At 41.5% G+C, this 15,018-nt stretch overlaps 2 protein-coding genes across 4 annotated transcripts; one reads left to right on the top strand and one right to left on the bottom strand.

The window, feature by feature from the left end:
• The first annotated feature begins 4,742 nt into the window (after positions 1 to 4,742).
• LOC115596408 (G-protein coupled receptor 4) lies at positions 4,743 to 7,405 on the top strand. Of its 2 annotated transcripts, XM_030441610.1 has the most exons (3): positions 4,751 to 4,850; positions 5,154 to 5,557; positions 6,272 to 7,405. In XM_030441610.1, the coding sequence occupies exons 2-3, from the start codon at positions 5,177 to 5,179 to the stop codon at positions 6,809 to 6,811; spliced, it is 921 nt and encodes a 306-aa protein (XP_030297470.1). In that variant the 5' UTR covers positions 4,751 to 4,850; positions 5,154 to 5,176; the 3' UTR covers positions 6,812 to 7,405. The 2 variants fall into 2 exon arrangements, with proteins under 2 accessions (XP_030297380.1, XP_030297470.1); XM_030441520.1 differs by having other exon boundaries at positions 4,743 to 5,557.
• A 13-nt stretch (positions 7,406 to 7,418) lies between these two features.
• Positions 7,419 to 10,400, bottom strand: LOC115596328 (uncharacterized). 2 transcript variants are annotated; one of them, XM_030441309.1, is made up of 3 exons: positions 10,123 to 10,400; positions 8,956 to 9,226; positions 7,419 to 8,337 (listed from the first exon to the last, which is right to left on the bottom strand). In XM_030441309.1, exons 1-3 carry the CDS (start codon positions 10,230 to 10,232, stop codon positions 7,666 to 7,668), a joined length of 1,053 nt encoding a protein of 350 aa, XP_030297169.1. In that variant the 5' UTR covers positions 10,233 to 10,400; the 3' UTR covers positions 7,419 to 7,665. The 2 variants fall into 2 exon arrangements, with proteins under 2 accessions (XP_030297169.1, XP_030297263.1); XM_030441403.1 differs by having other exon boundaries at positions 10,184 to 10,400.
• Positions 10,401 to 15,018: the final 4,618 nt, after the last annotated feature.

The raw sequence follows: 15,018 nt of genomic DNA, 5'->3' as shown, positions 1-15,018 counted from the left end.
GTATGAAATCAAAACACTTCAATCTCAATCTCAGGGAAGAACTAAATACCATGAAAAGTCTCTTCAACAATTTATGTTGCTTAAATGTGTTAAACTGCATTGAATATTTTGATATTTTGATGTTTTCACATGTGGTATTGCTTTGTATTAGAGTCCTTTTATTAAGCTAACTATGTTAATTACAGGTTAATAAGGCGCTTGTCAGTCCTTGTAAGACACTTCTTATATTGCACCTTGTTAATAAGACCAAGTTTTAATAACAACATCATGCACAGACTCATTGATATATTATGTGACACTTAGAAGCACAAACTTCTAGACTGTTAAAGATTGTTAATAAAAGCCTTCTGAGGTCCTCGTAAACATTCATAACAGCATTAAAAACACACTTAGCCCTATATGACCATTTGTATCATATATGATATCTAAGTTTCTGAGACCTCTATCTTATCAACATAATCAATACTTTCCTTAAAAACCTGTTGTATATCACCTGATACATGTATTCTGCCCACTAGTGGATAATCATTCCACTGCAGGCAGTGGAAGGACTTTTTGTTGGCTTTTTCAAAATGGCCGCTGTCATTAAATCGTTCTCACACTTCTGGCAGGAAAATCTTTGCTAATTTTCAAGAAGTTACAGTAACATTTATATTGTTACTCATTTTTTCAATTAAATACATTCTGTATTGAATCAATGCATAATTACTTAATGATTCATTTTTTATATTACAGTTAAACTTTGTTAAAAATGTGCATCAAATTCGATACTGCAGGTATTGGTATGAATGGTCATGTCACATTTCTGTGATGTAATCTACATCAATCCTACCACAATACATCCACACACTATTTTACAAGCACTGCACCAGCAAACACATCTCACATGTCTACTGTGAAGGTGTAAGGTGCATCTTTGCCTGAACAAGGACAGAAACTGTTTTTGTGCCGACCACAAAGTAAAAGAAAAAGGCTGTGAGAAGTTGAAAAGAACAATGAGAGAAACTGCCTAAGATGTTCTATATTTTCAAAATGTTATTTGCACAATTTGATTTGTATCTCAAATCAACATTGTTGTGAGAAAAAAGTTGCCAAAAATGCCCAATGTATCAAATGTGATACAAAAAATATCTCATAAACAAAATGATATAGAAAAATATTTTGAACTGATTTCGTTAAAAGGTTTTATAAACATCTCAGTTCCAAAAAATTGGAATTTTCTGACAGTGTTTTGATGGGTCAGGCTTTACAGGGTTAGAGTTTGAATGACTTATCGTGTCATTGTTAAACCTTTATTCAGCATTATTCATTATGTTATTTGGATCAATACATACTTATTATTTCTAACCAGTGAACTATGATTTTTGCAGCTACCGGATCTAAAGTGAGAGCATTGCCTGATAAAGTTATAAAATCCATCATTATGCTCTAAGTTACATTTCATTTGAGTTTAAGTTTAAGGGCTTTTGCCTGTAGTAGATAGTACAGCTGAAAATAAAGACAGAAAAAACAAATTATTAACCTAAATAAGCCAATATGCAAAAAGCATCGTTAACTATTAATTAAGTGTGTAGTTAACTGCTAATAAATGCATTGTAAAGTATCAATTTACCTCAATAAAGCAACAAAAAAGCTTAGTAAAGGGCAAAACTGACATGATAGGTACGTTGTTTAAACTCTGCTGCTTTTTTAACAACTATAACAAACTAATGATGCTTTGATAATGCAGTTCTGTTAACAAGTTTCTGGTGTGAACAAGTTTCAAGTGCTTTTTAAATGTCCTAAAATATATGTGTACATGCTGCAATCATTTACACGTTCACAGTCTTATCTTATAATCTTATTATGGGTGATGGGAGCCTCATTAGCTATTTGCACAACTATGTAAAAAATAAAACATCTGAAAGGAAAAGAAAACATTGTACATTTATTCCTGACATGATGTGACTAATTAGTTTTGGAATCCAAACAAGTAGCTGTCTTGTATTTGATCTTTAGTGAATTAAATAACTTGTTTATAGTTTTGAATGGTAAGCTGACGAACAGGAGGCATTCACACTGGAATCAGAAAGATGCCTTGTTATTACAATAATTTACAGTATGTTACGGACTACATCAAGAGATTTAGACTCAAATAAACTTAAATGTTACTTCAATGCAGAGATACTGCCCTTTGATTATGATTTTACCCCCCAAAATAGGGTATTCGTCCAGGAAAATATTGACATGGTAATTTGACATTAAGAATCACTTTACCTTTTAGAAATTGGTGTTGTTCACCACGCAGGAGCACCAGGATTCAGCAGGAGATCAGTGCTGTGTGGATGAACACAGACAACCTCCTGATCAAACCATTCTATTCACGGTGATGCAGTACATTTGAATAACCACGGCCAAAAAAGATGTTGACACAACTGCTTCCATTTTGAATGTATTTGTGGATGCATGTAAATGTGTTCTCTGTTTCATTGAGCGATAAAAGTAAACATTGGTTTAAGGACAGCATCGTCTGCATATAGGAAGTGAAATTCTGGAAGAGGGTGTGTGATGTTTCATATGTAGCAGCGTCATTATGGACCCCACTGTTTTCTTGAAACGACCCTCACAACTTCTGCCTCTGATTGATCGACAGACTTCACCCAAGGCATGGTGGGATTTGCCAGTGGACAGCCAACAATCATGCTAACTACAACAATGAGTGTTTTCAACACAGAAAATAGATTAAGTATGAGTGAAGACATTCAGTGTTGGCAATGGTGGGGGGGGCAGGGAGGGCCATGGCCACCCCTGGAAAATTGCTGGCCACCCCACTGGCCCCCCAGTGCTCCCACCAATTTCCCTGACTGACTGAGGCGCTGGCTCAATAGGGAACTGTAATTTAAATCTCCACCTGTGGGGGTGCTAATTTGCTGAAAGGCGTGCAGTTTTACGGCACATGAAGCAGAAGAAGAATCAACAACATTTTTGTGTTTTTATGAAATGTTTGTGTGTTTCTCAAACTTGAGGTAAATGTGTTGGATGCATATTGTCTTTTTAATGAAAAAGAGTCAAGGGGAACACAATACACAGCTACAGACTGGAGCTGAATCTGAGTTGCCGCAAGAAGGACCATTTTGGTGTGCCACTCTAAGATTTTCACTGGCCCCATCGGCCCCCCCTATGAAAATGTTCTGGGGGCGCCACTGAGTGTTGGATTTAGAATTATTGATTTATTACTGGCTGGATTATAAAGTTGCTCAGAGGGATTCGATCACACTGGAGCCCTCGTTGGCCAGACAAAATGTTACGAGTAACACCTGGTATATCTTTGTTACTGCTAAAGGTAATATAGAAGAATATGGAAGAAATGCACGTGAGCTACTTCATCATTTAGGACTTTAAGGGCTGAACTTCCAGCCGCCTCTTGCGGGACGTGAATGTGCACAACCCTCTTAGTTGCATTGTGGGAAACGTAGGGGCTGGGTTTTAAGAGGGAATAAAAAAAGGTGATATTTCGGGTTCTGCTGTATCAATTTTAATCATTACATTTTAAACCGTCCATAATGACTCCAAGAGTACAACGCTCAACCAGTGCGCTGCTTCTCAAAAAACCTGGGTCCTACATCGCCCACAATGCAACTTTGAGCAGCACGGAGAAACATTAGCGGCAATTTATCTGATTAAACGTGAGCCACAAAATACTTTTTACTACTTTTTAGACGTATGCATCAGAGGTCCCACAAGACAAGCTGACAGACTTTAATGTGTCAAATTGGTGTCGTTACCCTTCATGCTTCAAAAACACTGGCTCATATATTTCAGTTTTACGTTACATTTTGCAGCCTGAACTAGTCTCTGTATGTCTTGTAAACACCCGAATCTTTCAACAGCCCCGTCCTCAGTTTGTTGACCTGTCAAACCATCTCAAGCCCCATCGGAGATCCCCCTGATGACATCATCTGGGCTTGATTTCTTACTAGTTATAACATATATACAGTAATAATATCTTCAACTCTGCAGGAACGGCTCCCAGTGTTGACTCCCAGCAGTGGTTGCGTAATGAAACATTTTATGAAACAGCGTTATTGATGTGCGTGGGTGTTTGTCGTGACTTTGCAAGCCTGTTTTCCAAACAGGGTTTCCTATTTTTTTCTCAGCACAGTCCTGGACACATTAGTAACAGCTTGCATTAGATTTCTCATTTCTGCTCACCTTGCATCACCTGTTTACTGTACAGTTGCATCAGTGAGAACTAATGTTCAGCTGCAGTGCTGCTGTAGATAAAAATGATCCCCATAGGAGCAGAGCTGGGATCGGATTACTGTTTTACGCCCTGACATGAACCGTAAATGAGAAAAATGAGAAAGGCATCCGCAGGCAGGCATCTTGGGGAAACTGTACGACTGATGTCATAATAATGCACCAACTGGGAACTCCGGCACATTCTTGGCACACAAAAGGACGATTTTAAAGGACGGTACACAGCAGCACCACTTTGTTCAGGCAGGCTGTTGAACAATCAGAGAGCCCTGGAGGCAAAAGCAGATCACACATGACTCAAAGCCAAGAAATTATGACAAGAAAGCCATTAACAACTGCACAACTCAACCTTAACACACCCCTCTCTGTACGTATCCAACTATCCAATCACCGAAGACGCCTCAGCCACTATTTTGCACGACGGCCTAATCGCTGATTGGGTCAACGCGACAACAGGCAGAGGTAGCGTCGTTCTTCGGATAGGTCCAATCCAACCATGGCATCATGCAGAGTCGATTATAAGAACCCGGGCTCAGTGATCTGGTGCTACATGCAGGAAAGTTCTGCAGTAAGTGAAGAACAGGACCGCAGGACACTTTGACCGTTTGGAGGTAAGATGGATTGATGGTTCCACTGTACAGGCCTTGTGCATTCAACTGCTTATCTACTGGTGTAATTTAACCTTTTCAGGTATCTAGTTACCCACTGGCAGAAAAAAGCTTGCATGGTAGGCTGCCAGTCCTGCTTCCTATGGTCTTAATTCTAAAGTCTCAGATTGCCATCAGAGCACAGAAAGACGGGAGGTGGATTCGATTTAAAGAGATCTGATTTTGAGCTTCTTCTCAGTATTGTGGAAGGACTCAACTTCAGTTTATTCAAACTAACCCTTCACTCTCCTTTCTCTCTCCTTGCAGCATCACAGGACTTCTTCCCCACGATGTTCAACACCACCCTGAATCCCACCATCGACCCCACCATGAACTTTACCACCCCCGCTGGCCCACGTGGAACTCCACCGTGGTTCCAGTTCCCCGTGTGTGCCGTGGCCCCTTACGGCTTCGTTTTCTACTTTGGGGTCAAGGTGTTCAACCTGGCGGTGGGCACGCCCTGCAACGTCCTGGTCATCTGGCAGATCGCCACCAGGAAAAGCGACTCATCCACCTCTGACATCTTCATCTTCAACCTGGCCATCCTGGACGCCTACTTCTGCCTCATGACGCCCATCGAGATGACCAACCGGCTTCTGCTGGATGACAGTCAGATTTGGTACTCGCAGAGGTTCGCGTATGGGATCAAAGACGTAGCGCCGCTCTTTCTGGTGAGTCTAATCTATCTCCTTTCTCTACATCAGAAAAGTGAGATATGAAATGATAATAATGATGAAACAAGTCCGTAAGTCTATAAGAACTGCTGTATTTGATATTAAGAAACCTACAACTTGTCAGTTTGTTGCTTGTAATAATACACAGTTTGGTGAAGCGTAATACATGTGGCTGGGCTCTAATGTATATAAACTATATCAGATAGATTGCTTTTAATACAATGAAGTGGAAGAGACACTGAAAAAGTACAACTTCCATCTCACTTTATTCTAATTTTCTGCTCGTTTGTGTTAATTTTTATTTCAGAAATGACATTTCTGTTTTGTGGAGCACTGAGGTTGAGTATTTAAAAGATGTGAGCCTGATCATTGGTCTCATGAATGCAGAACATTTTCTCAAACGTACACATGAAAGTCCATTTTCAGTAAGACCGGTAGGTCACTGTCTGGAGGATCTTAATCACTGGAGAGCTCTTGAATAGAATTTAAGTTCTAGTTCTGTAATTTTGATTCAACAGTCTGCAGACAAAAACAGATAACCCTAATCCTAACCCTAACCCAAACAGATAACCCTAATCCTAACCCTAACAGATAACCCTAATCCTAACCCTAACAGATAACCCTAATCCTAACCCTAACCCTTCTAAAGCCATGAAAGTGCATCCAAGCATACTGTAACGTGATATTCCTAACCCTGATCTGCTGTTCCAGGTGTGTATCTGCCTGGACCGCTACATAGCAGTGGTCCACCCGGTTCTCTTCACCGGTATTCGAGACAATAAGATCCGGATTGGCATTTCCGTGGTGGTCTGGGGCCTCATCCTGGCTTACGGCCTCACCAAGTGCACCCTGGGAGTCATGAGCGTCAACGAGGTCTTCAGCGGCGTCATCCTCTTCTCCTTCGCGGTCATGGTCTTCTGCAACATCTCCGTCATCTGGGTCCTCAGGCGCTCTGTGGCGGGGAAGGAGGAGATGCACCCGGTGAAGAAGAAGGCCTTCAAGATGGTGCTGATCATCCTGGCCATCATCGTGGCCAACTACCTGCCGCCCGTGGCTCTCATGCCCTTCGTGTCGTACTACTCGTTCATCGTGTTCCGCTGCCAGATCAGCATCAGCGTGTTCTCCATCATGGATCTGAGCTGCAGCATCGAGCCGCTCCTCTACATCACCAAGATGGAGCGCGTGGAGGGCAGGTGCTGCGGACGGAGTTTCTCCAAGAACCCACAAGATGTCAAGGTTTTAACTGTTTAGGTTTTGGGTCTTTCCATCTCAAAAAATGTTTTCATAAATTATATTAAAGTGATTTGAACCGAGCTACATCATTCCTGTAACAGGCGGGTTCATTCTCCACATCTTCTCTGGCAAACCTGTATCAGAAAACCCTTCTCGTTAACACTTAAACATCTTTTTGTCCGTTTTAATGACAGCCTGGGGCAGAAGCTGCTTTACGGAGCACTGATTAAGGACTTAGCCGGTCATTAATTTAGCCTCACAATCAGGAATGCACTGTGGGGCCAATTAGCGACAGCGTAATGAGCGGGCATGGACATTATGCAAGTGGTTAACAAACTAAATACATAACACAGTGTAATTAATGGTGGAACACAAATAAGTAGTGTATGACTGTGTGACGGTTTAAGTAACAACTCCCTTAATAAGAGTTGTTTGGGAGAATTATAAGAATAATGATATAAGTTAAACTCTCAGAATGATAAAAAGTTATAAAAATAAAACATTTCTTGTGGTTTAAAATGATGCAAATGATTTTTTCAGAACGGATATGCAGCTTTTTCATTTTCTAAATAACAATGTGTGCATAAAAATGTCCATGTATGATGAACGACCACTGACAAAGACAAACATATAAAAATCTTTATTCCGATCAAAACGTAATAAATGGAATGTTTCTTAGTTTTTGTGTCATTTTACAGACACGTGTCTAAAACGTGAAGTGCTGAATTATCTGTTTTTGAATTTCATACTTTGATTTTAAATACTTACATTTTTAATTAAGGTGCTGCAATTATTTTAGACACATCTTAAGGCGAAGGTGAGAGGAATTAGTGCTTAGCAAGCAAATCGGAATGACACCGCAGCTAACAGCATCATGTCCGAGTCATTTTGATGTGTAGTTCCTTCAGACTTTCCAGGCTGGCTTCAGGTCCATCTTCTGAGCTCACATATCCAGGGTAAGTGGGGTAAAACTGGGGAGCTGATGGCTTAATGGCGTCACCACCTGTCTCTGATGATGGAGGCAGAAACAGAGGTATCAACTTGGCGTGAGCGTAGTCGATCTCAAAACCCTCAAAAATAAGTCCCGTCCCCCAGGAACCCAGCCCCTCCTCAAGAAGCCTCGACACCTCCCAGGCTGCGAGCACCAGCTGCTCATAGTCCCCTTTTTCTAGTCTGAATATATCAGAGGTCAAAGGTCGACGTGGGACCAGCACAGTAAAGCCAGGGGAGTTGGGAAAGGGAGTGAGAAAGGCCACGTGAGACTTGTCGTCCCACAGCCGCCACTGCTGCTCCTCCCCACGGACGATGCGTGAAAACAAGCCCGAGTGAGCCGGATCGTCCCCAAGGAAAGTCAGATCGGGCGGAGCATCAGGCGACGGGAGCTTGGCTCTGATCTTGGTCTGGATCTCAGTCAGGCTAGAGTCACTCCACCTGTGAGCAGTCCTGGAGGTGCAGTAACCTGGGTCGTGGGCGTTGTGCTCCTCGTCTCCTGCCAGGTGAGGGCGCCACTCTGCATCCAGACCATGTAGAGGGAGGACAAGGATCTGAAAGAAATGTATATTTAGGTACTCAGACTCTGATTGAGGTGAACACAGGAGCGATTCAATCTAAAGCCAGTCAATCAAAGCTTTTTCATTTGCTGTTTTACACACCTGTGAGTGGCTGACTAGCTTAGTTGTGGTTCAGAGAGTTTCGCTAAACTTTTTTTTAGTACCTTACAGAGTCACGTTCAGTTGCACGCTAAATTTACTGTGGTTGCTCTGTGAGAAGCAGCTTGGCCGCAGCTAAACTGCAGCGAAACCGGATGATTTTGAAGGACAGCAATTCATGATGGACTTTGTGTGGGTGTCAATGTACTTCCTTGCTTTTTAATTACTTCAGCAAATGCTTAAAAAAAATCAGTTATCCTTTTGCAATTTCCTGCTATAATTGAACACATTTTTTACTTTGAGAGGAATGCATATTATTATCAACAACTACATCTCCTATGAGGTTTTGATAAAGCACCTATGTGTGTAAGACTCATGGCAGCTGCAGATACAAGTGCTTATAAAATAACTGTTTTGCACACGAGGGGAAAACTCTCATAGTGAAACACTAGTTACACACTCTCCGTGCAGAGGTCGTGCCGCACAGCCAATCAGTCTATCCAAACACCTCACCTGGGCAGGTCTGTCTCTGTGGGGTCTGCTGACCAGCGCGCACCTCCGCACTGCCAGCCTGTCACACAGCAGCTCTGAGACGGCTCTCGCCCCCAACAGCCAGGATAAAAACTGCTGCTTCTCCAGGTGGAAGATGCTGCCACCCGGCCTGCCAGGGGGGCTGCTCTCCAGGATAACGGAGCCTGGGGTCCAGGGCCGGGGGTGAAGGTAGGCTACCAGTCCCTCTGACTCCCAGATGACAAGACGGGGAAGAGAGGACATTCTGTTGAGCCTGAAGGTAAATATACAGAAGATCAGATACACAATCAGGGAGTACATTATGTTACATCCCTATAATCTATACAAATAAATGAGACTGTAGACACATTCAGATGCAAAACATGTCATCGACTAATCGTCTGTGGTTAATATGACAAATATTTACAACAAATATTTCTGTACTTATTCACTACTTATAAATTCAAGACTGGGATCATTTTAGTGAAATATTTAATTATGTAGAGGATCTCAATACTTCTGTCATCATCTATAATGAATACACATCTGTTTCACAATAAAGTTTTGTATCTATGTGACGATGGAAAAGATAATTAGATGATGCCGATAACTAATACAAATGTTTAGCATTATTAAGGTAGTTATTTCCATGTTTGAGCTGATTTGCTGTTCCCCAAATGTAACAACTTGTTGAACACATTAGCATAAGTAGCATTAGCTAAATTAGCTTGTCTCAAAGACAACATTGGAAGCATTCTCTGGTACTAATCACGTCCAGCAACAAATGTCGTGTCCATGGTGTGCACAGTTAGACATCAGCTGCTTTAAGTTCAGTTAAATCTGTCAAAATAAAACCCAAATTACTTTGACAGGGTATCACAAGAGTTGACCTACGTTAGCTAGCTAGCATAAATTTGTTTAGCAATTACACCGACACAGGGGCTAATTAGTAAGTGACATGTAAGCCGATTGTATCTCCACATCGAAGTCAATCAGAAAAGCTATAGTGATTGAGTAAATATAATTTTTAGCGTTAAAAAAATACCTCCCTTTCCATAAAACATCAGTTTTTTGAATGGAGTCTGGTTGAAAAGTCTGACGACTCGAAAAATCGCCGGGGTGCAGTCGGTATTTTAACGTTAACAATTCAGATAAATCGATCTGACCTACCTTCTAATAATGAAGCTTGTAAACAGCATAAAACAACGTAGGAAGTGGGACTGAAACCAACCTGCCTCCCACTTCTCTCTGCTCGAAGTAAAAAGTGGCGTAATAAGCATAAACAGCTATAAAAATAAAAAGTGCACTTCCGCTGCGCCACATGTGTCAGAGCTGAGCAGAGAAGCGAAACTGGGACATTTATAAACGATCAATATGTTACAGAAGTCACTCATGAACATTAATATCAGGACTCATGTCAGTTTACTAAAGTTTCTTCTTCTTTTCCCTTTCTTGCCGTTTGAAAGGTGAAATACTGCCACCTACTGGCCTGGAATGTAACAACAGAAAGTCCACTTTGACAGGAAAAACATTTTCTCATCTAAACTAGTTTTAGTTTTATTTACATGGCTATTATTGAATTTCCAATAAAATGTCCTAAAATTCTGGCTGATGTGTGGCCCGTGTGCACAGTTCAGTTGGGTTATTATTATTTACCTATTTTATTAAATGATGTAGATTAAATTGATTAAAAGAACCGCTTTGGTCTCAGCACTAAAGGTATTACACTACACTTCTCAAAATGAGTCAGGGATATTTCAGTATGCACGTTTCATTTGACTTTTTATTGCATATCCATCCATGCACATGCATATATGAACCCATATCCCAATATCCCTAATTAATTTTGAGTTGTGTATAATGATGATAATAGATCTAAGTCAATCTAACATCTCTAACTGCCCAGAGAAACTTAAACATGTCGACTAAGACTTCTTATTTTAACTAAACATCTGACAGTTTAATTAAAATAAGATTTTAAAAAATCCGTTAACCCTACAGTAACATGTTTGGTTGATCCCAGGGTCCGTTGAAGAAACTTTTCCTTCTGAACCAAATAACGTTTGTGCTTTTACTTCTGCTTCTGCAACATGTGGCTCTATAGAATCAGTGAAAAAGTTTGATGCATTCAAGAGTATTACATTCAAAATCCTTGAATTTATCTTGGCTGATCAATCATGACAACAGTAAAACATTTCAGCCATTAAAGGCCATTAAAGGCCTTCATCAGGACAGGATGTGTCTCCAGATCTTGATCCTTGTGACTCGTACTAAAACTCTACATTTGTCTGCATATGTCAAACATTAAAATGCAAAGGATTTGAGTCAATAGGTGATCGATGCAAGAGAACAATTAAAGTCAAACACTGCAGGTTTCATTAATCAGTGATTAAAAATATCAGCATAAGATCGATTATTAAATATTTCATTGGATGTCCATTTATTCTCCTCCATCACAGTAAAAATGACAAAAAACTTAAATGTAAACTTCTTTTTCTGAAACATGAATCCATTTTATGACACTTAAGACACCTTGGTCCTGACCTCCTCCAGCTCCTCTTTTATTTAGGTAATTAGTAGTCTTTGTTAATTGTCACACTGTCATTGTGTGACGATGCAGTAACAATGTTACTGAAGTGCAACCTGATCGTAAAATCGTCCCAGTAGTAGTTATTCTGCAAAGTATGAAATCACTGTTTTTTTAACACCAGGCTGAGATGAATGTCGACCATGAAGCTGTCCTGTGTGTGTCCAACTCCTGTGGTTTCCTTAAAAAAGTGCGTTTTGTATGGACGGCAAGATCTGACACACTGAAAAAGTTCAAGTCATCTTGGCTCCGACTCAACACTCGGTCGTCATGACCTGTGTCAACACAGCTGGTCGTCATGTGACCTGTGAACACACATCTCCAACAGAGCGCCCTGACAGCCTGACATCAGGTTTTGACATTTCCAGCGTCAGGATATTCTGGGGACAGGCCTTCCGCTGAGTGTTTTACCTCTAACATCGCTAACAGTGACATCCACTAGAAGCTGTGCTTTAGGAGCCTCTTGATCTCTTAGTATCAGATATAAATCACTCAATATGTGTCCTGTTTCCAACACAGTCCAGAGTTTTGTCTGCTGAAGTGACAGCAGGGGACGCTGTTGAGCTAAAAAGCAAAGAGGAATAAAAAAAAAAAAAAAAAAGGCTCTCTGGTGGATTCAGAAGGTTCAGAGACAACTTTAACACAAAGTCTTTTAAAAGAACAACAAAAAAAAACCCTTTGACTCATGACATCTTGTCTCGCACACCTCTCTGTCTGATGTCTGTTGCAGCTGAGCGTTAGTTCCTCTTATCTCTACCTCGTTCTCAGAAGCGAGATGGTTTCCTCTTTCTGCAGAATGTCAACACAAAGACACCTCCGCCCACTTCTCGGTTACTACGAAATGACTCACTACACAAACACACACACACACGCACACACACCTCAACACCACCTTGACTGAATTCTAACCTCAGTTGTAAAGAAGCATGTGAAACCTTTTTGTGGAAGTGAGGAGCAGACGGATGCCCCCACTTTTCCCAAAACATCCTCATTTTGAATGTCTACACTGCTCCTCACACACGTTCTTATCATCATGTGTGCGAAACGGCGAGTAGGTTTTCACTCTTGAACCTCTGCGGGCGGAAGTATTTGAATGCATCGTTGGTCAATAAGAGGAAGAAGAAGAAAAAGGGGAACACTGCGCTCTGAGGCAACACGGACAGAGTACACTTTGTCTTTGATAATGCAAGCAAAGTCCAAACGCAGGCACTTTGTCAAAAACTGTCTCAAGCACCTGTTATCGTCTCTCCCTCAGAGAAGCTCAGCTGTATATTTCCTTTATAGTTATGAGGATATATGTGCTGTATGGTCATTTGATTCCATAATGCGTTGTCAGAATAAATATGAACTCCTCTGGTTTTCATGTGGTCTCACATGAAAGACAGTGAGGCACGGTGAACACGCGGTCGTCCCACTTTCTGGTAGTAAATCTGTCTTCCTAATCTGCAGCCCGTGACCTCAGTAATGAGCTCAGCTGCTCGGAGATCCTCTGCGGAGCATATCTGCTGAAGACCAGCGCGATGATTCACTCAGCCGGAGTGGGCTGAGGGTCACGCTGGGTGAAAATCCAGGAGAGGAGTACAGAAATACCTCGACGAGGAGTGCAACTGGCTTTTGGGCTCAGTTTTAACTAGACCATGGGGTAAAGAATCTGCAAACTACAGGGCGCTTTCTCCATCACACAAAAAACTACTTAGTTACAGCGATTTAAATGCAGTCAGATGGTGATATTACTATTACTGCCTCGCAGTTTTTTTAGGTTAATTGGTGCAGGGCGGAGGTGTAAAGGAGGATTGATGACACAGGATGTGTCACAACAAACCCTTGTGCCGTAATCCAGCCAAGATAACTGAAGAATGACATTAAACCACAAACCGGTTGAATCGGTCGACTGCAAGAGGAAGGAGGATTCTTTGATAAGAATGAAACTAAAAAAAAGCCACCGATTGCCTCACATGTGGCTCCTGAGGTCATGAAAGAGTTAAAAGCGGAGGAACTGGTCCTCTTTCTTTCTCCGTGTGACTGAACGGATCTCACTACCATCCATTGACCTCGTTTAGGGAGTGTTTGAGGCCTTTAGCCACATGTAGTTTATGAGCGTGTCTGGCTCTACTGGGTCACGTTGACAAATGGCAGGAGCTGTAGTAAAGTCTCATGTGGTCAAACCTGCTGATGTGGCACTCGCTCCTGTAACCCTTCACCTGTTCTGCCTCCACATGCAACACAGAGTATGAGGGAGCTTTCTCACGCGGTTTCTGTACTCGCTGGGGAAAAAACACACAGCAAAACACTGTTTCCTACGGAGTTTTACTGATGTCATGCGGGGGAAAACGTCTGAATCATCCCTGAGATCATCGTCGGTGTCCAGACTTCCAAACAGAAGTCATATTATATTCTCTTCGGTGGAATATGAGTCAACTTTTAGTGAATACAAGGACCTTCACCACAAATATTTAGCCAAGATTTTCTATAAAATGTACTTGTTTTTACCTCTCAGCACATGAATTCTTGTTTCCTGTTTGTGTATTTCCACTTTCTGCTTTCTTTGCATTGCAAATTAACACATTGGGATTATAAAGTTGAGTAGCTGTGGCCGTGAAGCCCGCAGCTCTGTGGGGCTGAACTCAGCGACAGCAGCGCTCTGAGCTAAATGCTAACGCTGTACACCCAGGCCAGTCGCAAGAATACAATGCTAGAGGCTTAGGTTTTCATGCAGACCATGGATATGTCCAATATTTCCCAAAGCACAACTTCAGCATCTCTACAGTGTCGTGTAACGTTCACATCAGATGTTTAAGAGCTGACCTTGATTACCAGACATAAGCACAGCACAACATCATATTGAAACCTGAACATAAAGAAACGTAAAGTTGCAACATATTCGTGGTTTGTATAAATGGACATTGCCAACATTTATTCTAGTAAACTGGATTGGTACATTGTGCTAACATGCTACTTAGCATGAAAGATAAAGGAGGCTACAGCTGAGGCTGATCATAATACCATTAGTGTTAGTCATAAACCTACTGACACATTAAATTCTTGACCTGCCGATGGCGAGATAAGTCCAGATCCATGGACGGCACCAAGTCTTCAAATTTTCCCTCCACCATGGAAGTTGTGTTTTCACCAGTATCTTTGTTGGTTAGCTGGTTTGTGAGCAGGATTACACACAAACTACTGAAAGGATTTCTATGAGACTTGGATGGAGGGTGGATCTCAGCCCAGAATAGACCCAGTTATCCCAGATCCGGTGGGTGTAAAGTATGGTTAAGCAGTTATGGGTGTTTGGATATTTAGAGAGGTACAGGATTATCGAGTTTGATATTGGATTAGGTTTAACTGAATTAGCGGGGACCGTTGGGCCTTGGCGGAGGTATGCACCCTCCTCTAGTTCAGTCTGGACTCACACTGCCAAGGTAGCTAAAAAATATTCTTCTTTAGTCGTTCTAAGACAAGGAACCTTGCTGATACCATTC

The sequence above is a fragment of the Sparus aurata genome, chromosome 1, assembly GCF_900880675.1.
Source record: "Sparus aurata chromosome 1, fSpaAur1.1, whole genome shotgun sequence".
Lineage (NCBI taxonomy): Eukaryota > Metazoa > Chordata > Actinopteri > Spariformes > Sparidae > Sparus > Sparus aurata.
The sequence above is the reverse complement of the archived record's forward strand: the minus strand, read 5'-3'. Positions and strand labels throughout refer to the sequence as shown.

Excerpts from the sequence above, each read along its gene's own strand:
- LOC115596408 (XM_030441520.1), top strand. The coding sequence starts at position 5,177 with ATGTTCAACACCACCCTGAATCCCACCATCGACCCCACCATGAACTTT. Across the intron at positions 5,558-6,271 it reads ACGTAGCGCCGCTCTTTCTG|GTGTGTATCTGCCTGGACCG; the intron begins GTGAGTCTAATC and ends CTGCTGTTCCAG.
- LOC115596328 (XM_030441309.1), bottom strand. The coding sequence starts at position 10,232 with ATGCTTATTACGCCACTTTTTACTTCGAGCAGAGAGAAGTGGGAGGCA. Across the intron at positions 9,227-10,122 it reads ACAAGCTTCATTATTAGAAG|GCTCAACAGAATGTCCTCTC; the intron begins GTAGGTCAGATC and ends ATTTACCTTCAG. Across the intron at positions 8,338-8,955 it reads ACAGAGACAGACCTGCCCAG|ATCCTTGTCCTCCCTCTACA; the intron begins GTGAGGTGTTTG and ends CATTTCTTTCAG.